Below are 26530 nucleotides of genomic sequence, written 5' to 3' on the forward strand. Positions count from 1 at the left end.
ATTTCCTCGAAGCTCAGCCATGCTACTGGGCACTATAAACACCAAGCGTTCTGCCAAGATTGCAGGCTTGTTCAGTCAAGGTGCAAACTGATAATCAGGCCTGATTAATCAATCAGTGTCAGGGTTAATCGCTGTCCTCTGGCAGAGAATCTCCAGCTGTATGCGGTCTCCACAGGCCACCCATATGGCCTTTTACTGCAGTCTGCTGATAACCTCTCAGATCTCCTCTAATCCTCACCCCCTACCCATAATCCTAACTCCACATTCCCTCCGAGGACCTGTGCTTTGTGCCCTATCAGTTTACACATGTAAACATGCTCCCTGCGCATAGCATATGGCAGGCTGTTCTAGCCCCTACTAAGCAAGCAAAGCTCTTAAATACATCTACAATTTCAATAAGAGCTTTCATCGCATGCTTCCAGATGGGGAGGGCCCTGACTCGATATTCACTGCAACCTCCGCTCCAAGATTTGGAATGTGCAAGCATGTTCCCCTTTCCTACAAAACACACTCCCTCACTTAATTTCAGATGGACATTCAGTTAGAAGTGCAAGTTAAGTTCAGCATGTGCAGGTAGACTATGGCCACTACGTTGACCAGAGTGGGGGCTGGGGACCAGAACAGTGGCTCTCCCTATTGTTCTATATCAAAGACATGTATCAACGATGTGTTCAAAGTGTCATTGCTTGCATTCTCACCTACAATTGCATCTGAAAGGACTGGAGGACTAATGACTCCTGATTATCTGGAAAAGCATTCCCAATGTTCTTAGGAGTTGAGTGTGGGCTTATTTGTATTTGAAGGGTTGGAGGACTAACTAGGAGGACTAGAGTGAGAGTTTACGGTGTGAGCACATATGTGACTCGACACCACAAATGCCGCACCATCGCGCAGTTCTCAAACTTTGAAGATAAGTGCAGATCTTGAATCTTGAAATACTCGTCTCTCATTCAGCTGTAAATTAATTAGTCACAATGTGCAAATATTAATAAAAAACAAAATAAATAATATTAATAAAATGTAAAGATGTGAAGTCTTGAGTCCGGTTGCTTGTCTGTCCTCTGCGTTCTTCTTTGTTGGTGGAACAACCTAGTCTATGCAAATGAAGTGGTGACAGTGCAGAAGTATTGGGTTTGCAATTTTGCATATGCAACCAACCATCAACAACATGCATATAAAATGCTATTTATCTGAAGAGATAGGCTAATAGATCCTACTGGGTGTAAAGTAATTCCTAAAACAGCCGTTGACATAGCGTATCGATTTGAAAGATTGGGAAACCTGTTGGAGGAGAAAACCAGCGTGGTATAAGCTTACAGAACATTCTGCATGATAAATTACCCATGTATGGTCAGATTGATGTGCACTGGTACTAATTTTTTGTTAAGCAGAGATACAGAAAATAACCAACTTTCTCTCTGAGTACAGGAATAAATTACTCCATAAATTATAAGTCAATTGTTAGAGAGCAATACTTATAATAGAAAAACTATTAAGGCCGTCTACTAAAAGCCCATAACAATCCACCAGCTAGAATAGGTGGTATCGTACATAGGCTGCTGTAAATGTAGACAGCTGTTGAGATAGAATAATTTAGCCATCATATTACTTGCACTTGACATTACAAGGGCACAAGATGTAAATGGCAATTCGTTTTTTTAAACGTGCGTGATTGTGCTGAATATTGATTTTGGGCTGTGAATAATTGTGGTGAATAATTGTGTTTGAACTTCAAACTTTGTGGATATCTAGGATTTTCCTGCAGTCCTGTATTGTTCATGCATACCATAGGCAAAGCATGCAGTACTATATGACATATTGTGACTGTATCTTACCCTGAAAGATTTAGTAAGGCATACAATAATCTACTCTATGCAAGAAGTCTCATTTTCTTCTAACACTGACAAAAGGAAAAGCAATGTAGTGCAGAGTTTCTCATCAGCGACGTAATAAAACTTATTTGTGCTGCATGCCCTCGGAAAAGAGGGGTTACTTTCAAAACGCAATATTTGCAGCAGGAATCCTTCTCGTGCATCTTATCAAGCATTATTTGATTTCAAGAGCTGAACTATTCCGCAACATTTCTTATGGGGTTTCTGCCAATAAATGCTGCGGAATTGTGCTCCTCTGGAAATCGCTGGTCGTCGGTGGCGCAGCGGAGGAGATGTTAACCCCGCGAGAGCAGGGCCTTCATCGCACGGCGGAGAAGACTGTCGGTCTGCCACGGAGCCGCAGACAGGTGAAAAATCCCCGGCGCGTCCGCTGGCTTGTATCCGCCGGCGCACTCCGGAGTTCTCCCGGCTGAGGTCTTGGGTGACTTCCAGAGCTAATTAACCTTGGGAAACTCGCGCGTAGTTAGCGGAGCCCCCCGCCGGTCAGAGGATTCTGCGCGTCTGGCCGAGAGTCCCGCTACATGCCCTGGACAGCTCCGGAGTGGCTTCCTGATGGTTATTGAGTATATGGGATTTATTGCTTAATCCGTTCCCAAACCGTCAGCGCAAACGTTACTCAAAGTAATTTTGCGCTGGGTCAGGGAGAGCATATTAAACAGTATAATAAGTGTATATAAACAATATAAGTAGATAGCACAGCAAAATTCTGATTAACAAACAAACTTTATGTGAGACCAGAAGGGACCACATGGAAACTAGATTAGATTCAACACTGAACATTTATCTCTATATAAAGAGATTTTTTTTTGAATAAGCCAGAGAGAGAAACCACACATCCCTTCAGAAATGCCAAAAGTGGTTGTAATACCTTGGCATTTATATACAGTGGGCGCCAGAATTATTAGCATCTTTGAAGAAAATGAAGAAAAAAGGCTGAATGTAATAAACAATGCAGATATCAATATGTCTTGTTCAAACATGGGAAAACTGAATATTACTTTTATTTCAATACATTTACTTTCATGTTTCAATGTTTTTGATTACGTATCACATTTGTTTCTGAAAACAATAGGTCCAATCACAATCATGTGACAGCAACTAAAGGCATACAAGCATGCAGATGTGGTCAAGAGGTTAAGCTGCTTTTCAGACCAAATGTCAGGATGAAAAAGTGTGATCAAAGTGACCGCAGAACAGAGATGTTCACAATTCATCAAATGCAAGTCCGAGTCAAGTCTCAAGTCTCTGATGGACGAGTCCAAGTCATGCCTCAAGTCTCCAGAATGGTGCAGCCTAAACAACAGTATGGCTAATTGAAGATATAGACACCAGAAGTATAGAAGCCATATTTGGATATGACATCAAGTGTATGACAACTGAAGAAGCAGTAGTATCAGGGGCACACAAAAATATGGTGGTTATTTCATTTATTTATTAATATATCAATGAACTACCACACCAAAGCCTTTCTCAAGTTAATTGATATATCAATAAATAAGGTAAAATGAATAACTTTTTAAAGTTATGAATAATTTTTCAGGAACTCTGTGTGATTCATGTGACATAATGTAAGCATTACCATGGGCTGTAATATAAGATGATGGTCAATAACAGAATAGGGGCCGGTTACATGAACACAGATTAAGCTTAATCCTGGACTAAATGCAGTTTTGTATGGATAATCTCCAATAAAATTTAGTCTAGGACTAGGCTTAATCTGTATCTGCCAAGAATAATAATTGTTGAATCCCGTTGCAATATTGGTTTAATATACTCTTACTTTTTCATTTTAAAATTAAAGGTACCTGTTAAGCATATAATGAGGCTAGATATTGTTTATGCAAGAAATTGGGAGCTATGATTTTTGGGACTACATCTACATTATGCTCTAGGAAAATTGAATCCTAAGAAATGCCATTGCACTATCGCATAATAAAATTATAAATCATTTCAAAAACCGCATGCAACTACAGTACATGCCAAACTATTTTTATATCTTCGATATTCAACTGTGCATCCATTTGTTTAACAAACATATGCATAGAGATGGTCTCTCCATGAATATTATGTCATTTCTTGTCTGTCCCATATGCTCTATGTTCATACAGTATGTGCTCTTTGCTAACAGCAGCAAAACAGCACAACGTGCCACCATTAGAGATAAAAGGTGGTCTGGGCTGGTTAAACCTGCAAACAATTTATTCAACATCAAACTTTCAGCACCCACCTCCAACCCAATTTTCCATTTACACAGGGCAATTCAGTTCCATTCATGCCCAGGTGCATTTGCATTACCTTCGCCACCAAAATAGGGCTCATCTTATAACATATTTGGCTGTTTTAATACTTTGATGAATAGGTATTTGTTGGTAAGTCCTCTCTGTTTGGGCATGTATTACGCTTGATACATTACGAATTCTGGATACATAGCTCTGAGATACCAACAGGTTTTAGTGGAAGCTTTATGTAACTCCTAATGCTCTGCAATTATCTGGCTGAGATTTTCACACTATCCGAGATTTTTTACACTATCCTAGTTTAAGAATTTTAGCTCAGGAGAGGGATCCAGATTAATTATGCAACACCACCGTTTCCAAATTCAATGTGTTCATTATGTCATTTTTACAGGAAGTACTGTAGCCATCATCAAGTGTGTACATCAAGTGTGTGCGCAGTAATCGCACAAGAAGGTATTAAAGTACATTACATTTTCTTTTTCAGACGCTTTTATCCAAAAGTTACATACAACATTGTCGGTTGTTGGAATAACCGTAGAATGTAGGTCAGCTAAAGTGCAGTTCTCCATAGCCAATAACATCATGTCCAGTTCACACAGTACAGTAAGCATTGGCTGAGTCAGTAAAGTTATGGCAATTCATAAACTAGAAGTGAGGCACGATTACAAGAGTTATGAAAAAGACGTACAACATTGTAATGAAGATACAAGTGCAAAATGAAAGAAGTGCAAATTGCTTGAATACAAGTGATACTCAGTTGGGGCAGCCCTGCGGAGAAGTTAGTTAAGAGTTAGTCAAAGAGATGTGTCTTCAGACCAAAGTGGAAAATATGTCCAATGCATTTATTATAATGGAATTTTTAACACATTTCTGTTTTATCCATTTACCATCATAGTGGGGTGCAAAAATGTGGGCACCCTTGGTTTAAACGTCTGTTACAATTCATTTGTACACGCAAACCTGAACTCTAAATGGTACAAACATGAGAGACCTTTCTGCAAATTCTAAACCAAGATTGCTATTTATTTTAATTTTTAAATAAACTCCAGGGCTGAATTTTTTATTCTGAAGTAGTTTCTAAAGTATCCAACTCTCTCAATGTTTCAAACTACCTATTTCCACATTCAGAAACATTATTAGAAAATGGAAGATAAATGGAACAGATGAAGTCAAGGCGAGGTCTGGAAGATCATTTCAGATAGAATGGCCCAAGACCTGGTGAGAAATGCTCGGAAGAACCCACACATCACTGCAAAATAACTGCCAAAAAGAGTAGCAGACACTGGCCTAGCTGTTCACAGGACAACAATACAACATACTTTAAACAAGAAAGACCTACATGGCACAGTTGCCAGAAAGAAGCCTTTCCTACAACTTCAACAAAAAAGGAAGCGTCTGAAGTATGCAAAAGAAAACATTGAAAAGCCTGAAGCCCTAGGGAACAATGTGCTTTTCAAAAAATTCCAAAAGCGAGAATTGAAAGACTCTTAGCTGGCTACAGGAAGTGTTTGCAAGGTTGTCATAGTTGCTCAAGGAGGAGTTACAAAGTACTAACTGACAGGGTTCCCAAACACAGGGACCTTTTCCTTTTATATTATTTTGAAACTGTAAGAAATTAAAATAAAAAGTATTCTTGCTTTAAAATTTCAAGAAATGTGTCAAATGTGTCAACTTTGTACTATTTAGAGGTCAGGTTCACTCAGTTAGATATTATTATAAAAGGCTTTTTGACCAGGGGTGCCCAAATTCTTGAAAACCACTATACCCCTTGCCGACTAGCCGGGTTCCTCCTGAGATTTCTTCCCATTGGGGAGTTTTTTTTTTTCACCACTGTGTTTTCTCTCCACACTAGAGAGTTTTTATCTCACTTGCTATTTTGGGGGTTCAGGCCTGGTGTTTGCCTTTTTGCTACTCTTCAAAGCGTCTCTGTGACAGTCTTCTGTAAGAAGCACTATACAAATACAACTTAATTGAATTGCATCAACAAAAAAACATTGTAAGGCCAAGCGAATAACCGTTCTGCCCTCAAGGACAGGTATGTGCTGTTGGGTCGAGGGCACGTCTCGAGCTGAGCCATCCAACGGGGCCCGGGCACAAATAATATCAATGCAGCTGCATACTGTGCTGCAGGCTGACCTAATCACTCAGTAGGCTGAGTCTTTGCTCCAGCATATTTATTTATCAGAGGGACAGCCGTGAGGAATGAGAGGAATGAGAGTCTCCACGCAGTGGAGCCCTGGCACTGCCCGGCTTGTGTTACCTTGTTAAACCGTGTTGCGGAAATAACTAAAAAGCACGACGACTAGGAGTGCTTGCCCCACGATCCGTTTGAAACTACTGGTAAGAGATCGGGGAGAAGTTGAAATTCCATTGTTTCCAGTAACATCTCTGCTCCCGTTGTAGGGCCCAAAATGGCCAGTGGACAAACTCTGAATGCAGGTGTCCCAGGTGTGGCAGGTTGTACATACAGTATGTCTCTATCTTCATAATCTAAACACATCTACAGTCTAAAGTGCAGCATGCAAGTTCATTTAGGAGGTGGTCATATGCAGTTTTGCTAGTTTCACAGTGGATAGTTCAAGTGCAAAGTAACGTGCAAGGTTCAGAGCAGCTGGACTGAGTGGTTTAAGAAATATGTCTTGTTAAGTTAAAGAATAACAGATTAAATCGCTGAGGAATTTAAGTATGGAAATCTAGCCACTGTAATTAAAAACATGTGAAAAACAAAGAATAGGGTTAAAGATGTGCATTAAAATGGTGACATTTGAATGAATTCGTTTTAGAATTGTGTCCAAATAAAAATAAAAAACTGTTGTGCACAGTGAATTACTGGGACCATACTTAAATAAAATGTCCAAATAAAAGCAAATTTAGATAACAAAGCATTGGACTCTTCTATTCTTGTCAACTTGCCTAAATAAGTGCATGGTCATTTGCTAATTTAACAGTGAAGATTCTGAAAGTAGCAATGACACTTGTCTTTGAATTACCGCTGCATTGTGCTGATACCAAGACAGAGCCCTTTAAGAGATTTTCATTTTTGCTCTTGACCATTTTGCTCTGTTTTCCCTCCACAGCTTGTAAGCCTGGGTTCTACAAAGCATTTGCCGGAAACATCAAGTGCACCAAGTGCCCACCTCACAGCTTCAGCCATGAGGAGGGGTCCCCATTCTGCCAATGTGAAAATGGCTTCTTCAGGGCAGGCAGAGATCCTCCAACCATGGCCTGCACCAGTAAGTTCTGCTTCAAGAAAATGCATTGCATTTTAATTGTTTTGTCATTTTTAATGATGGCAAATATATTTAACTAAAATTGTGAATGGAAATGCTTGGGATAACAAGTACAATGCTTATTTGCAAATCAGAGGTTACCACAGCAGGTGTGGCTCATCCATGATATGAGCGAATAACATCCCAGCATGCATTGGACTGTGCATAAAATGCTGTGTACACCTGGCTGACAGTAATTGCCACAAACATGGCTGCAAGAAGAGACTTCGGTGAAATAAGGGTCATTTCTCAGGTCTGTTTGGATGTGGAGTTTTAGTGACCCAGATAGGTTGAATAGTCCATGTGTCATGAGTAGCAGTGTCTTACTTGGTGTCAGCACAAATCTTTTAGGGAACTATATTGTCACTGAGAGTCAGCAGTGGAAGTAGTACAACATGCTCAAAGACCATGATATCGTCGCATTCATTAATTCGAAGCGTAAGGCAAAACAGGAGATGAAGTGCAAACCAACTGACAAAAAATTCTACTTGTGGCAGTAGCATCCAATTAATCTAAGCCCCATAAACATTACTTTAAATTTTATTAGCCAAAGTGATGTACAAAAATTTGCATATCAAGGTCATTAGACTACAGAACAGGTCAGATAAGCTACAATTCACAAAGAAACAGTTGGACAGCCGTGAACATTATTTCCAGTACATATGGCAAATAGGCCAAGTCAGGAAGGAATTAGGACTAACTACAGTACCAAGATCAATACAAAATAAATAACATCTCAACATAAGGCTTGAGGCTCAATCTGCACTACGTATAAAGTGACAAATATCCAACTTCAGTTTTCAGGTTGTGCAAATTGATAGTCATTTTCATGTCTTTGCTTCGTTAAGCCCTTATATTATATATTATTGAACATCCTGTGCTCTATAGATTGGCTCTAATATTATACTGTAATACTGTATTTTAAATAGTGTTAGTCTAATTGGTTGTGAGGATGTGCCTGCTGTCTCTGTTATTTTTATTATTATTATTTTTTTAAAATCTTTTCCTTGCACAAGCTCATATCTGAGCTCAGGAGTGATATGAGGCTCAACTACACTATGGTCTGTGGCTAGAAATACATTATTTTAGGTGCAAAAATTATTGTGAACATCAGCAGTGGACAAAGCAAAAGCAAAAGTGTTACAAAATACACTTTACCGAATCCTAGACTCCTGTCGTGTTCTGAATCATGACTCAAACCAAAACTATCTATGGCCAATCAACCCTATTTTTAATGTACCATCACAATTTATGTAACAAACAAATTTCCTTGCATGGCAGTATTTAAAGTATTTATGAATCGGTGGGTGTTGCTTCACCTCCTTGTTTGAGGTATGTATATGCCGTGGCTATTTGGAAAGAAAAATGTACCCATACACTGTTTATGCTCCGTGTGATCTATTGCAAACAACATCTCAACCTACGTGGTATTCGTCAGGTCCTCAATAAATCACTGGAATAATTTCAGTGAACAGGGTGAACAGGAAGCAGTGTACAGGGTGCATTTTTTCCTCTTTGCTATATACTCTTTATTAATACAGCACAGTATTTGCAGTAAATACCTTAGCAATGAATACGTCTTGTTAGAAACACATTTTCATACCTGCTCTTGGCCCCACTGCCTGACAACATATTTCTGTGGCCAAGTGTTTACTGTAAATTCTCCAACCTCAATAAAAGAATCAGCCCATATTCAGAAGATTTGGGTCAAATAAAGTTTCTAGAAACTTCTAGAAAGTTTCATGGTGAGAAACTGAAACTAGAAACTATAATACTGTGACTGATGTTGCTTAGTGATTTTTACTTATTGTTGGAATGTAGCGCTTAAATAGCAAGGCGTCTAACATTAATATCTGCAATCAGTGAGCACTTTATTAGGTATTTATTAGACTTACATTTTAGACTTATACTGCGTGGAGTTATGATGCGTTGTGTGTTCAGAGGTGCTCTTGTGCACAACCACTGTTCTTGTTTTTTGGCACCATTCTTTGCAACCTTGTCTGCCACCAACAATCATTCCACAGTCAAAGGCACTTAGATCAAATTTTTTCTGCATTCTGATGGTTGATGTGAACATTAACTGAAGCTCCTGACCCGTATCTACATTGTATGCATTACACTGCTGCCACACAATCAACTGATTAGATAATCGCATGAATAAGTAAGTAAAAATGTTCCTAATGAAGTGCTCAGTAAGTGTATTTTCTTAAGCAAAAACCTAAAAGTGTTCCCCGGTCTCCCCTACCATTTGTTTTAAACAAGCAATGATCATTACAATTACCATGATTTAGGCCTGAATCTTGCTGTTAAGAGAACTAAACGGTACAGTGTTTCCATGTATGCCAGTATTGTATATGCAAGCTGCATTTAGTGCATTAGTTATCCCCGAGCAAATCTTCTTCACTAATATCATCAGGTTGTGCTCAATATCAATATTAATATAATTTTTTGGTATGGAGGGCCGTCTAGGTAGCTCGGTTTGGGTCATGCAAATAACCAAGGAAAGTCGCATACGCAACGTGTGTAAACCCCAAATGCCCATTTTCCACTCTCAAGAAAATCACTCAATTCTGTTTATTAAGTGATATCGTTCATGAGAATTCATGATTTAATCGTACGTTATGTTTTTTTTTACATTTGAGCAATAGTGGGTCATTCACTGCTGCAAAAACAGCTTGGTACCCGGTGTTATGATCTTCTCTGGTTTTATTTTGTTTAGTAAATTAGGGGAGACCGGGGATGGTTGTCACACTTGTTGGTTGACACACTGCTTATATCTAGGGGCGGTTAATGTTTTTCATGTCAAAAAGTACAATTTCAACCCATTGATGTTTTTCCTCTATACTTCTATGCTATTAATTCTTCTTCAAAAAATATCAACAATTATTAAAATAAAACAGAAGGGAGGGCTATCGTTTATAGGTTTTTCTTCGTTAGGCTTCAACATGTGGTCAGTAGCTACAATTCTAGCAAAACTCCACGGCTGGGGAGGCTTGTCACATGTAATTTTTAATGTAAAATCTATAGCCTACACATTTGAAATGTTATCTGGTTATGTCCATCAAAGACATGTGCTTTTTACCTAAGCAGTACCTTACCTCATTGAGAAATTTACTATGAAAGGTTGGTGATAAAACTGTTTCATTTAAACAGTCAGCGTGCTCTAAATAAACATCTTTGTAATAGATATATACAGCTTATCTTTTTCTAAGTTTCTAAGTTTTTCTTATATTAATTCAAGAGGATAAAAGGTATACATGCTATTACAGAAGACTTAAAGGGTTGCACTAGTGTTGAAAATACTCTTATATGACGTGCCAAAATTGAGTCACAAGTGAGTAAACGTGCGACAACCATCTGCAGTCTCCCCCACAAATGGATTTACAAATGGATTTTCTCTTATTTACGGGATTTGTTAGAAGTCAATAATAAAAAATACAAATAAAAATCAAGTCTGCACCTGCTGCAAAATAACTTTTTGGGAGAAACAGTTGCCTTATCCTTGTCTTTCATTTTATTTGTAGACTACAGAAATTGCCAATCCAACCTGCACAATATGCATGGATCTTAATGGTTAATTTGATTGAATATGAATGAATCAAAGTGCACTACACCCACTGATGATATACTGTACTGAGCATAATTCAGCCCGTTTTCCACCTGAGCCACACACCTTGATCTGTGGGCCCCTCACTTGACTTTACGGAAATGAAAAGATTCAGTAGCCATGGCCAGTGCACCGTGCACCTCACCAGTGATTGTGCCAATGTGGCGTGTGAAGTTAATTCTGGAAATATATGGCCCTGAGAGAGAGCGAGAAAGCGTTCTGGTGTTTCACATGCATGAATGTGGGAAATAAAGCACCAGCTGCAGTAGTGGAGAGGATAAAAATCTCTGTCTGAGTGGGACAGGAGTTGATTGATGGGGTAGATGCTTAGAACATGCAGCACTTTGATGGAATGAAAAGGCGTAAATAGCTTTATATTACATTAAATCTACACTGAGACCGTTATTCTGAAAAGAGGTGCACAGGTGTGGGGATGGGTTGTTCCCATTTTTCCTTCCCGCAGCCATTCGCATTGATGAGATATGGAGATTTTTATTTTTGGGACTTGGAGATGTATCAGTGGCTATTATGGGCATCACAAGGCTGGGGGAATGGAAGGCATTTCTTGCCTACATTCTAATCGTGGAATAACTCTACCTGCGCTGTACTGTCAGAGAAGTGAAGTTTAAGGTGAAATGTTGTCAATTTCTGAATCCTGCAATTTTAACAATCAACCTCCTCATTTAATATTCGGCACTCTGAATATCAAACATGAGCGCATCAACTTTTAAAACCCTTTCACTTATCCAACACGTCAAATAAATGTATTCAATTTACTTTGTTAATTATTACCAAAAGATATTAATAATCAAATCAAATCGCTGAGAGGCAGAGCAACCTGTTGGATCAACATTTATCAAAATGTACAACTCACAAGCAGATTCAAATGAACAAATGTATTATATTACAACATAGATCCATGTCAAATCTATAGACAGTTTCAACTACCATAACAAACAAAGACAAGTACCGGTCTCAAAAGAAAACAATGAAAGAAAGTGCCAAACCTCAGCATGTGTCTCCCAAAACAGTCCCAAAAAACCAGACATCAGATGAATCTTCCTGAAATCATTGACAGAAAAATTCAAGATCCAAAACTCACCACTAACTAGACTCCCTGTAAGTGTTCGTGTGAATAACCATCCTAGTCGAGGAAGGCCCACATTTTATGTGCTTAAAACAAAATGGGCGAACCTTGCCCTCAGAGGGGCACAGATGGAAGCTGGAAACTGGGAGTGGCAGAACCGACTTAGCTGAACAACATATTAAAGTTTCCTTATGTTGTTAGAAGCAGGACTGAACAGTATGATATTGCCATCAAAAGATTCATGATTTTAGTGTCATTCCAAACATGAATATTCTAAGAGGTGCACTAGCTCAGTTTTTGTATACCTCTAAAGAAAGAGTATCCTTCTGCTTCTAACAATAGAGGTGATACATGTAGACAAATAATTGCTAAATACTGTCATGATCTGTATTTTCTGTTATCTGTTTAAGTCCTTAGTGTTTCTGTATCTTGTTACCCTCTGTGCTCACCGTAGTCTGTCCGTCAGTTCATTTACTCCCTTCATTCATTTCACCTATGTCTCACTTCCTGATTGTTTTACACATTACTGATTATTATTTCCCCTCCATTACCTGTGTATTTAAACGCCAGTGCATCTGTTATTCATTGCCAGATTGTCATACGCTTTTGCCATACTCCAGCATTTATTTCTGTCTAACTTCCTGTGTTTCGACTTGTTCCTGTGTGTTTTGTGGATTATCCTTCTGTTCTGATTTGACCTGCTGTGTGATTCCCTTTGATTTACCGGTTTATGCTTTTGGTTTCCGAATCTGTTTATAAAATAAGATATAAAAAAATAAATCAAAGTCTTTAGCTGTCACCCTCATGGTATTCAAACAAAAAATAATAAATGCAACAATAGCCAACCTCTCCTGCATTTTCCCAGTCTCAGCCACCTACTGTGGAATAAAGCACACATTTTAAAAGCCTGGACTGATTCGTAACATTTCCCTGCTTATTATGAGCTAGCTAACATGAACTCTTTTAGCAAACTTGGTGTGTAAATTTGGTAAATGTACAAGAAATAACTTATTTTGCATTATTATAAACAGTAAAACAGTGCCTTTACAGAAGAAGCCACCCAGCATCCCCACATTGCAAAAAGATTCCCAAATGAAATACTTTAAGTTGCTGTGGTATAAAAGAAAATAATAACACATTGCCATTATGAATAATACTAATAATAATAATAATAAAAATAATAATAATCATAAGCAAATCTCACACTCTCACTCACCCCCACTTGTTCCCCTAGGACCTCCATCCCCTCCTCGCAACCTGGTCTTCAACATCAACGAGACCTCACTCTACTTGGAGTGGAGCCCACCCAGCGACAGCGGGGGCAGGAAGGACCTCACCTATAACGTCCTGTGCAAGAGGTGCGGCTCGGACCTGCGACAGTGCGAGCTCTGCAGCGGGGGCCTACGCTTCGTGCCCCGCCCGCAGGGCCTGACCAACGCCTCGGTCACCGTGCTCGACTTCTCCGGCCACTCCAACTACACCTTCGAGATCGAGTCCCTCAATGGCGTGTCTGAGCTCAGCTCCGTTCCACGGCCCGTGGCGGCCATCACCGTCAGCACTGACCAGGGTGGTGAGTACTTTCTTAGCTTCTCAGCTGCTTCTGAATAGTCAGGTATATTAAATTGCTTCCTCCATGCAGGTATAAGAAAGCTGTCTGTATCTAGTCTTGATTCAAGGCTTTTGATTGACTTTGGAGTCTGTTATTGGTGTTTGTGAACATGAGGCCCAGAGTTGCACCAATGATCGTCAAGGATCGTGGCTGAGAAATAAGAAAAAAATAGTCAAAGACAAACAAGTTTTTCCAAAACTGCCCTATATATTTAACAAGAGAGCTTAAAAAACTGAATCAAGAATCTCAATACCACTGAAGCCCATTCTCCACTATTGCAAGGCATTATGATCAGACCTGGGCCAAATCAATGTTTGATGTAACTCCTCTTCAGGCAACAGCTTGCAAACGCTTCCTGTAGCCAGTTAAGAGTCATACAATTCTCGCTTTTGGGATTTTTCCCCATTCTTCCTGGCAGAAAATCTCTAACTCAGAAATATCCGTCAGCCTCCTTGCATGTATGGCATGTTTGCGATCTCTCCACAGATTATCAATAATATTCAAGTCTGGGGACTGTGGTGGCCATTCCAAAACCTTCATCCGTCTTTCCTGGAGGTACTTCATGGTTGATTTTGAGGTATGCTTTGGATCATTCTCTTGATGGAATACCCAACCTCTCTTCAACTTCAATGTCTGGACTGACCTTCGAACATCCTCTAGCCTCTAGAATTTCTTGATATTTGGCAGAATCCATTCTTCCTTCCACTCGCACAAGATATCCTGTGCCCCCAGCTGCCACACAACACAAAAGCATAATAGATCCACCTTCAATCTTAACAGTTGTCTAGGTGTTCTTCTTTACAAAGGCTTCTCTCTTTTTTCTCCAGAAGATACCTTCTTTGGTGGTGGCCAGTAAGTTCCATTTTGGTTTTGTCAGTCCAAAGCACATTGTCCTTTTGGAATGTCTTGCAATAGTGGAGAATGGGCTTTGGTGGTACTGAGATTCTGGGTTCAGTTTCTTTGGCATACTTAATTTCATACAGATACAGATGCTTAATTTTGTGTTGAGGTCATAGGAAAGGCTTCTTTTTGGCAACTCAGCCATGTACGTCTTTTCTGTTTAAAGTATTTTGCATTTTTGTCCTGTGAACAGCTAGATCTGTCTGCTATTCTTTTTTGCAGCTTTTTTGTGTGGGTTCTTCTGAGCATTTCTCACCAGGTCTCGGGCCATTCTGGACATTTTCTTGCAGACCTTGCCTTGACTTAACTGTTCCATTTATCTTCCATTCCATTTAATGCAGTTTGAAATGTTGAAAGAGTTTTTTTGTAGCCCTCTCCTTCTTGGTGGAAATTAACCGTCTTTATTCTGACATCCTTGGACAACTGTTTAGAGGAACCCATGGTTGTTAACACCAGACAGAAACAGGTGATTGACTCAGTGAGTAAATCACCTTGGTCTGGGCCTTAGTAATCATCTTTTTAAAAAGTAACAAAGAATAAATCTAAAAGAGGTCTGCAGAGGGCCCTTTTCCTTTTTTATAATTTATAAACTGTAAAAAAATAAAATAAATAAAATAAATAAAATAAATAAAATAAATAAAATAAATAAAATAAATAAAATAAATAAAATTAAATAAAATAATAAAAAAAAATATTTAGAATCATGTTAGCATTCCCTTACGATTCATTATAACAGACATTTAAACCAGGGGTGCCCAAATATTTCAAATACGTATTTGACCCAGGTCTGCTTCCATTAAAAATATTTATGACCAGAATAAAACAAACTGCCAATGGTGTTCTTATTTCACACTTATTCAAGCCTGATTTGAAACCAGCTTAGGCAATATAGATTTATGGTTTGAGTTATTAGGAGGAATCCTTATGGAAGGTATGCACTGAAACCAGAATGTTTGGCTGTCTTAATAAATGTGATATAAAAGGTAAATAAAGTAAGTTGCAATTGTAAGTTGTGAAAATAAAGGCCTCTTCATTATACATTTCTTTAAAATGTTTAATGTAGTGTGAAAAGATCTGGTTCAACACATTACTTCAGTCTACCTTAAACTGCTGATGGTCTAAATGTGTGATTGATTAAGGCTAGTTGCACACCTGCTGGTGATTACAATTTATGTCTTTAAAGCAGGTGTGCGAGGAGTAGGAAGGAGGCCATTTTGTAGGGTTGTGGCCTCCTATATGCAAAACATGAAAGTCCCTTGTTCAAATATGTTCAAATGAATGTTTTTTTAATATTTTTTTATTAAATTATTCTGTGTGGCCAGCTTCTTCACACAAGTTTATTGAATAATGTTATGAATTTATGAAAGATTAGACCATGTTCCTTGCAAAACAATTACAGTGTGATTGCTGACAGATATTCAGTATTCTGTATGTTTTTCTCTCTCTCTTTCATGCATGTAATATGAAAGATATTATAGTATGATCTCCAAAATTTGTAAAAATAAATAAAAAACAGCCAGCCCGTTTTCTTTTCATACACTCCATTGGCATGAATCCATTTCTGCCCAATGTGATGTGAGTGACTGATAGGTCATTTCCACCTCAGTGTGCTCTGGAATGCAATAATGCTGCAGGCAAATGTTAGGCCTGCCACAAGTGCTCAGGAGTTGATTCTGTGGAATATCTATTCTAGCCCAATTTAAATGCAGAGAAAATACTGTTTTTACTGAACTAATTGGTTTGTTTATTAGAAAATGGTATCTAACCATTGTATGTTATCCAATTTATAGTTTTCTGGCTCCATCAATTTATAGTAAACACTGGTGTCAGTTGTTCTGTATATGTACATCTACTGTACTTTGTCAGTAGAAGTCACACATCTCACCTCCTTGCGTTTCACTGTCAAATATGTGACAGGGTAATGTGTGTAATAGCGTATCTCAAAGTATTTCCCTTAAAACTGCATTCCAGACAACTCGGTCAAGTTTTCCGACCTCCGACAAGAAAAAGTGCAATTGAACGTCACTCAAAATCGGAATTCCAACTTGTGAACTCGGGGCAAATCCATCTACCCCGACTTCATGAGAAGCAGTTGTAAACCATCAACTAAAAGGCAATGCAAAGTATTTAGTCCTGCATGACATTAAAATAAAATGTCTGTTGCCAGTGTTATTAGTTAGCTGGTTAGGGCAAATGATGTCTGAAAGTTATCTTCTCTGCACATTAAGGTACAATGTAGCATATTCAGGTGACGGACAGTTTGGGAATTGTCACGGCGGGGGGGACAGAGGAACCAGAAGCAGACACAGGGGTGTGGAAAAGTGGCAGGTTTAATGGCAGATAAAGGGGCAGACAGAGCGGAATCCACACAGGTAAAAGTACCAAAGCTGATCCAAAATAAGGGTCCAAAAAGCAGGCAGGGGTCATAAACAAGAAAAACAGGAAACAAAAACCAACTGGACAGAATGCCGCTTGGGCTTGGGCTTGGGCTTGGGCTTGGGCTTGGGCTTGGGCTTGGGCTTGGGCTTGGGCTTGGGCTTGGGCTTGGGCTTGGGCTTGGGCTTGGGCTTGGGCTTGGGCTTGGGCTTGGGCTTGGGCTTGGGCTTGGGCTTGGGCTTGGGCTTGGGCTTGGGCTTGGGCTTGGGCTTGGGCTTGGGCTTGGGCTTGGGCTTGGGCTTGGGCTTGGGCTTGGGCTTGGGCTTGGGCTTGGGCTTGGGCTTGGGCTTGGGCTTGGGCTTGGGCTTGGGCTTGGGCTTGGGCTTGGGCTTGGGCTTGGGCTTGGGCTTGGGCTTGGGCTTGGGCTTGGGCTTGGGCTTGGGCTTGGGCTTGGGCTTGGGCTTGGGCTTGGGCTTGGGCTTGGGCTTGGGCTTGGGCTTGGGCTTGGGCTTGGGCTTGGGAACTGGGGGGAAGGGATTCAAGGGCTCGGGACTCAAGAAACAGGACAAGATGAACTAGCAATGTGCAACTGAAAAGGACAGGTATAAATACACAGGGGAATGAGACAACCTTGGCGGGGCATGGGAGTGAGGGCGGTCTAACAAATAAACATCAGGTGAGACGCATGAAAGGGCAATAATACAATGACGAGGGGGGAACGAAAATGCTGACTCGATTCACGAAGACATACGTGATACAAATGGTTCCGGACTAGGGAATAGACAATTACATATAATCAGGAGATGCAGAGATATGGAGAGACAGGTGTGAACACTTTGCTGAAACTAAGCAAGTAATCAGTGATATAATAGGGAGGCGGAGTTACAGAACAGAATTGAAACTGGAGATGCGTTAGTAAGTTAGTTATGTGATTAAATCTAAACTACCCAAATTATGTGACTGTTAGTTTGTTAGTTAGACAGACAGTAAGTGTATTAATATGATTAGTACTGTACAATATCTGAATTAGTAGTTGTTAGAATAAGAATAGTGCTTTACCACATTAACAAGCGAAAGAAGTCGGCAGTAAGGAATGCATGGAAGGAAGGTTGAACCCCGGAACCACCGTAAACCCCCGAATAGTGGAGCACGCAGACAGGGGAATGATTTGGGCTCGTAAACATTCAGACTCAGACACCGCAGGGGAAGACGAGTGCAAAGACTACTGAATGTAAACAGATCACCAGACATGAATATGAAACATAAGAAATTACAAGAATAACAATAATAATCTAACATACAGATAACAGGAACATAACAGGAATATCGCTGCATTGTGAATGATGTGTGTAAATATCCAATGAGCATTTGCGTTGCAGGCAAATCTTTTTCCGATATAAATCGTGCAGAATGCACTAAACTTTCACCACAGGGATGAGCTACATCATTGTAAAACCATGTTTCCAGCATATCCTGGGGGTATTTATCTGGCTGCTGTGCATACATAACTGTAGAATACGTCAACATCAGAGGACCATTTTTTTAGCGTGTGCGTGGGTTGAAGTTTGGTGGTACAGAAGAGATCATATTTCTTTCAGAGATTTTTCAGACCAAATGCCAAAATGGGGAAGAAATGTGACTTTGACTGTGGAATGATTGTTGTTGCCAGACAGGGCGGTTTGAATATCTCAGAAACTGCTGATCTCCTGGGATTTTCACACACAACAGTCTTTGGAGTTTGCAGAGAATGGTACAAAAAAAAAAAAAAACATCCAGTGTGAGCACCAGTTCTGCAGGCAAAAATGGCTTGTTAATGAGAGGTCAGTGGAGAAGGGCCAGACTGGTCAAAGTTCACAGGAATGTGACAGTAATCCAAATAACCATTACAACAGTGGTATGCAGAAAAGCATCTCTGAATACACAATGCATCAAACCTCTTAAATGGATAAGCTACAGCAGCAGAAGGCCAATAAGTTAAAATATATATATATATATATATATGTAAATACCTCTCCCACACCAGTGCTGAAACTCTAATCCATGCCTTTGTCACCTCCCGGCTGGATTACTGCAACAGCTTTCTCTCAGGACTCCCCACCAAACTCGCCAACAAACTTCAAATTATACAAAATTCTGCTGCCCGAATCCTCACCCGCACAAAATCACACCCATCCTCACTCCACTACACTGGTTACCAGTTCAACAGCGCATTGATTTCAAGATCCTCCTACTCACATACAAGGCTTTGAACACCCTTGCACCCCCCTATCTCTCTGACCTTCTTCACGACTACACCCCAACTCGCACTCTCCGCTCCTCCTCAGCTGGCCTCCTGTCTATCCCCACCACCCGACTATGGGTGCTCGAGCATTCAGCTCTACAGCACCCAGGCTCTGGAACTCTCTACCCAAACACATCCGCCATACAGAGTCACTGTCATCTTTCAAAAAACTTCTCGAAACTCATCTGTTTACTCTTGCATACCCTTGACTGTTTCCTTCCCTTTATGTTGTTGTGTCTATCTCTGTCTGCTGTCTGTTTGTTTGATATTAATTCATTGTAAATTATTTTTAATTGGATATATTGTATCATGTTTTTACCATGTTTTTTTGTATTTTGCACAATGTAAGGTGACCGTGAGTGTCTAGAAAGGCGCCACTTCAAATAAAATGTAGTATTATTATTATTATTATTATTATTATTATTATTATTACCTAATTACATTACATTACTAATGAAGTGCTCGCTTAGTGTAAAGTAGTTCTGGGTTGGTGCTTGATGTAAAACTATAAAACTAATTTTTCAACCATGTGTAAATAAATCGTTTTTTAGATACTGACAATTTCATAGGACTAGTACGAAATAGGTGGAAATTGCCCTCTAGGGGGGCAAAGTGGAAAGGGTTAAGCAAGCTCAAATCAAAATGCACTTTTCCCTGAATTTAGTCCATTCTTCATAACCATTATAACCATAATATTTTCTTGTAAGTTCTTTTAATTTATCCACTTCCTGGAAAGTTGGATTTTATGAGATTTGACATCATTGTGTAATAGCAGTATATTTAGATAGGTATATTTGCACCGTGATAACTGGGGCAAGAAGCGAGCAACAAAATCAAACTAAATGGCTTGTGAGATGTTTAGAACAAAACACGCTATCTCATGTGAGGGGTGTATCCAGGTAAGACACTACTTCACAGTGGAATGACGTGGATTAAATATCCTTGGGTATTACATTTCTAGGGTAGACTGTCAAGCTAGGGTAGACAAGCAAGATGATGCATAGTTGGCCAAAGTGTCACCCAGGGAGAGAAGTTTCAGTCCACAGAAAAGTCAGAGAATAAAAAGTTCCTCAATAAATAAAGAAAATCAATAAAAAAAGTTTTAAGGTTAATATTTAATCATGAATGATGAGCTAAACATTGACAATTTTTTGACAATCTGATGCAATTACCATTGAATATCAGTTTTACAGCAACTGTGATGGCAGAGGGAGCCTCATGTTATTTATTGAATTGTGCATTTTGTATTTAGCAGTCCAGTGTGGTGTGTGAGAATGCTGTCATCTCAAAAACAAAGCTGTATGCTTCCACTTGCAGACAGAATATTAATATCCACACCCCAAAAATAGATTCAATTCGCTGTGGTGTATGCACACAGTGTCAGAAGACTGGTATGATAGAATTATTAAGAGAGGGGTAACTCACTATATTGTAAATCCTGTCAGTTTTCGTGAGTGAGAGAGAGTCTTGGGAAATCATCATCTGTTTTACCCTTTCACCTGAGCACAATCCCATCTATCATACTAATTTTAAACTATACAACTATACCTTGGTGGAGGATGTAACAGCCAGGACAATATTAATCATTGAGAAATTGGGAATTGGAAACTTTTACTTGTGTCTCAGAATCAATCAAGAGGTATTTCACAATGGTCCCACAGATTAATGATTTATCATATTCTGCCTGGGCCTGTTGTTACTGGTGTTTTCATAGAGCTGATTGCTGAATCTCATGGGAATCCTCATTTTAGGGAAGAATTCTTCAACATTCAAATACTGTGTGACCTCATTTTTATATTTTTAGTATTTATAATGCAGTGCTATTTATTTGCACTGACAGTTTATGTATGTACATTGGGGGGCAAAAATGTGGGCACACATTGTACATTTCTTTAATAAAAAGTAATCTTGCTTTAGAATTTTAAGAAATGTGTCATGTTTAACATTGTCCCATTTAGAGGTCAGGTTAGCTTCTTTTCACTTAGATATTAATTGTAAAAGGTGCCCAAATTTGTCTGCATCAAGTTCCTGTACATCATAATATTTTTTTGATTGACAGAGGAAATTAAGTGTTATACTGTAAATGCTAAAGGTTAAAGTCATTATAAGCCATTGATCTGTGATTTTAAGTAATAAACGGTCTAATACATTTTGATACAAAATTTCTAAAATTATAATAATTGATGTATGTCCAAATAGGCAAGGAAAGACCACTATCAATCAATATTTCCAGTGGCAGTTTTTAATATATTTCATAAATATTTGGCACAATAAAATGGAAGTTTATTCACAATCCTTAAATTTCAGTACTTCATGTATGATGCATCTTGATCTTTAAAATGAATCATTGTTGGTCATCACGGCATATCCCCTGAACTAGAGAAGCTATTTAAGCTATTGCTTCCAAGAAAAATAAAGCTGTAGAGAATTAAAACTACCAAAATTGCTCAATGTGTCAGTGAAGAATTTTTAATTTCAGCAACATTGGAAACGTGAATTCTGAAGGAATCTTAGTGAAAATGAAACCTTCTGCATTATGTTATTCCAGAATTCATACTGACACTTTTATAAAGTAACAATAATCATTATCAAATATAATACATATAATAAATTATCATGCTGTGGATTTAGCAATCACACTGCCAGTCATGATAAAGAAATGCTGTCAAAGGACATGCAGTTTTCATTTGTATCAATTTACAGTCCCCAATGCTCTCCAGCATTGGCGATCAGGCTAGTAATAGGATACATTTATCTTTCCCCTATAAGGTATTAGGGCCTTCTATGGAAGAACACAACATCAGCGCTTCTTGCCAGTGTTAACTTTATCCTTGCTACAGTTGGCCAAAGTTGGCTGTGTAGTTTCATGCACATATTCAATGAACTGCTTACAGTGTAAATTAGATTGGGACGTATGCTATCATTTCTATGTTTCAGACAATCCCTTCTGAATTTGGCCATTCTTAGCTGAATTTTAGTTCCATAATTAATCAAAAGGATGTTTAGCCAACTTGTATGCAGGCAATATAATTGCTTCATTGTCTGCATTATCATGCACTGACTGAACACTTTTAGGTAGACCTGTACACCAGGCAGTTAATGCAAATATTTAATCAGCCAATCATGTGGCAGCAACTAAATGCATAAAATGCGGACCTGGTCAAGAGGTTCAGCTGTTTTTCAGACCAAATGTCAGAATGGGCAAGAAATTTTATCTTTGACTCGGAATTATTGTTGGTGCCAGACTTGTTGGTGCGGTTTGAGTATCTCAGAAACTGCTGATCTCCTGGGATTTCCATGCACAACTGTCTCTCGAGCAGAAAATGGTGCGAAAAACCAAAAACATTCAGTGGGCAGCAGTTCTGCGGGCAAAAACACCTTGTCAATGAGAGAGGTCAGAGGAGAAGGCCGAGGAGACTGGTCAAAGCTAACAGGAAGGTGACTGTAATGCAAATAATCACACATTACAACAGTGGTATGCAGAAGAGCATCTCTGAACACACAACGTGTCAAAGCTCTTAAGTGGATAGGCTACAGCAGCAGACGACCAATAAGTCTAAAAAATAAGTCTGCGAAAACCTAAAATAATGAATACCTCATAAATGTGCCATATGTCTTTGTATTATTATGGTTTGCAATAATCCTTTCTGAGGAGCCAGGTGGTCTTTCTTATTAATGCATTTCCAAACAGTTTGTTTCTTTAAGCTTATTGCTTGGCCTATGTCTCCTTATTTCTCCACCTCATAATGGCTTCCTTGACTTTCATTGTTACGACTCTGGTGCTCATGTTGACAGATGCTGATAACAGACTCCAAAGGCAACCAAAAGCGTAGAATCAAGACTAGATACTCAGCTTTCTTATATCCGCACAAAGCAAGCGGCTAAATACACCTGAAACATCTGAAACCAACTATCCAATGACTTTTGGTCCCATAAAATGGGCAGTCTATTAATAAAATGGGATGTAATTCCGACATGGTTAACCCATTATGGATGTAAATACCCTCAAATTAAAATGTTGGCACGTTAACCTTACATTGATTGTTTGATTCAAATCCACTGTGATAGTGTACAGAGCCAAAAGAACATACAGCTGCTTCCTGTAAAAGATTTGGAATTGAATGTGTAATGTTTCCACTACATTTGAAATACGGAGCTAAAAGCTATTGAAACATATTTGCACTTTATACACTTTTTTTTAACACACTGCTATATATTTGAACACAACTGTAAGTTGTGCTACTGGCCAAATACTCAAAATTCCAGTTCTGGATAGTTTGGATTGGCTCTAAACTGATCAAAATCTCTTCCATATCAGGACATTAGTTTGCATTTCTTCCCTTTTAACAAATGCATAGATATATGTAATTATTGGAGTTTGAGGCAGAGAGTCATTGCCCTGGCTTATGATGTGGTTATTTATCAAAAGATGAATCAGGCTCAGTAGTGACCACAGCTTTGGCCAAGCTGCCTACAGTCATTACTATGCAATGCTCTAACTTACTGTGACAGATTGGCCACAGAGTTAATTACCAGCCAGGGAAAATTACAATGATGCTGATTGGGACAGGCGTCGTAAACCATTTTCTATGCTGCAAGACCTAACTGTCTGCCAAAACCTGAATAATGAAACGCTAATAATAGCAAAGTGAACAAATTGCCCTTTTTGCAATTGTACTGGTGATATCTGCTTTTTGATTAATTTCTGTTCCAGCTGAAAACATAGATTTGTAAAATGAACTTACATGGAGAAGTTGTGTCCTCATTCAGAGTTTAAATGCTGTTTTGGAAAGGATTCGTCAAACTTCACACCTTAAGACATTTACAGTACATGCCAATTTGTCATATTTAAGCACTAATTGAAAATGTATACTGTAAAAGGCCTTATATTTATATTGTTTGTCTAAATGTACATTTGCTTCTTTTACATATTTTTAATCCCTATTGTATCTCGCAGGGGCGTAGCTAGGTTTGGGGAGGCTAAGCCCCCTCAGCGCAAAACAGTCGTGATAGTTTATTTATTTCTTTATTTTGGAGGTGGGGGTAGCATGTCAACAAAGTCATCATGCATGTTTCCCAAGCAACAGCACTGTCGTGATTTCTTAGAGGTAAACGATGCATAGGGCGTATTAAAAATAACTTGATTCATACAATGCATATAATTTACAGATTACCCGACTCCATCACTGGGCTATGAGTTCAGTAACCTGCTAGCAAGGTAGCAAGTAGCCTATTGCTACAGCCAAAACTGCTCAAAGTTTAACATTACTACTCTAGCTAAAAATTAACTTTCAGTAAAATCCACCTGTTGCCTTCTTGACGTTCTCAGTCTTCAAACACTCAAAGGCTACAGGGGTAATTCCCAGTCAATATTCATATAAAATGTAAGTAGAGAGAGAGAGAGAGAGAGGTGGAAAAAAATTAATTTATTATAATTATTATTATTATTATTATTTTTCTCCTCTTGTTCGCCCCTGAGCCCCGCTCTGCTCCCGAGTTCACCCTTTTGTAGGGTGTTGCTCTCCCCTCCAACTCGGTGCAGCTGTGCCTGGTTAATTCGGAGAGGTTAGTGGCGTGCATTCCGCACGCGTTTCGGTGGTGCTAACCTTGGTGCTGATTCTTTTCCGGCGCGGCTCTCTCCAAGGTGCCGGTCCCTTAAATACGTCCACGGGAAATATTCCCCGTCTAATTACTTTCCCCAGCTCCTGGCGCCGTCGCACAGCCCGCTCCCCTTCAGTGGTGTACTGATCCTTGATCGGGCCACCACATTTCCTGCCCCTCAGCTCCCAGCCCTCGGTGGGAGCGTTACTATAGAGGCCCTTGTTCATCCTGGACAGGGCATCCGCGTTCCCCTGGAGTCTCTCGGCTCGGTGCTCGACCGTGAACTTAAAGCCCTGCAATTCCAGGAACCACCGGGTCACCCGGGCGTTAGTGTCTTTGCACCGATACATCCACTTCAGGGGGGCGTGGTCAGTTATTAAGAGGAATTCCCTTCCTAGCAGGTAATATTTTAGCTTACCCACTGCCCACCTGATGGCCAGGCACTCCTTTTCCACCGTGCTGTAATTCCTCTCGTGCTTCAGGAGCTTCCTGCTAATGTAGGTGACGGGGTGTTCGGTGTCATCGTAGACTTGGGACAGGACTGCTCCCAGGCCAGTCTCCGAAGCATCAGTCTGTAACACGAACGGCTTGGTAAAGTTAGGAGTGGTCAACACCGGTGCCTGACCCAGGGCCGCTCTCAGGTCTAGGAAGGCGCGCTCGGTGTCTTCCGACCACTTCACAGTGTGCGGTTGGTCTTTCTTGGTGACCTCGTGTAGGGGGGCTGCTCGAGTGGCAAAGTCGGGAATAAACTGCCGGTAGTACCCAACTAACCCCAGGAAGGTGCAGACTTGCCTTTTGGTGTTGGGTCGAGGCCAGTGCGTGATCCCGTCTACCTTCTGGCTCCGGGGTCGAACGCACCCCCGTCCGACGGTGTGTCCTAAGTAGTCGGCCTCCTCCAGGCCCAGGCGGCATTTAGCGGGGTTAGCTGTGAGCCCGGCCTCCCAGAGTGCCCCCAGCACAGCCTCCAGCCTCTTCAGGTGGCTCTCCCAGTCAGCACTGTGAATCACAATGTCATCTAAATAGGCGGCGGCATACTCCCTGTGGGGCCTCAGTATTTTGTCCATGAGGCGTTGGAAGGTGGCGGGGGCTCCATGGACTCCGAAGGGGAGGACCCGATACTGGAAGAGGCCGTCCGGGGTGGAAAAGGCCGTCTTCTCCCTCGCCTGTGGTGTCAGGGGTACCTGCCAGTCCAGGGTGCTGATGTAGCGGGCTGGGCCCAGCCATTCAATCAGCTCATCTATACGGGGCATGGGGTAGGCATCATACCTGGATATTTCGTTCATTCGCCGAAAGTCATTGCAAAAACGTCAACTTCCATCGGGTTTTGGCACGAGCACCACCGGGCTGGACCAGGCGCTTTGTGGTTCCTCAATCACCCCCAGCTCCAGCATCCTCGCCACCTCCTCCCGGATGGTCTTCTAGCCTCCGGGATCCGGTATGGTCGCAGCCTCACCTTCTGCCCCGGCTCGGTGATGATTTTGTGCTGGATGAGCGTGGTCCGGCCTGGGAGAATTACGTGTTAAGTGTTCCCCTGTGGTCACCTCCGGCGTTCCAGTGGCGCCCCCTGCTGTCAGACATAGGGGAGCAGAGTCGTGCACGGGTTCATGCCATTTTTTTAATAGGTTGACATGGTAGGTCTGGAGGGTATGTCTCCGCCCTACCTGCCTTAGG

At 40.3% G+C, this 26530-nt stretch overlaps 1 protein-coding gene across 1 annotated transcript in view; it reads left to right on the top strand.

Moving 5' to 3' along the window:
* Positions 1-26530, top strand: part of LOC133123306 (ephrin type-A receptor 6-like) — a 210192-nt gene that overhangs the window by 104983 nt on the left and 78679 nt on the right. Inside the window, exons 4-5 of the mRNA XM_061233659.1 lie at positions 7207-7362; positions 13327-13662. Coding sequence (XP_061089643.1) covers positions 7207-7362; positions 13327-13662 — 492 coding nt within the window. The remainder of the gene's footprint in view (positions 1-7206; positions 7363-13326; positions 13663-26530) is intronic.

This window comes from Conger conger, chromosome 3, assembly GCF_963514075.1.
Source record: "Conger conger chromosome 3, fConCon1.1, whole genome shotgun sequence".
Lineage (NCBI taxonomy): Eukaryota > Metazoa > Chordata > Actinopteri > Anguilliformes > Congridae > Conger > Conger conger.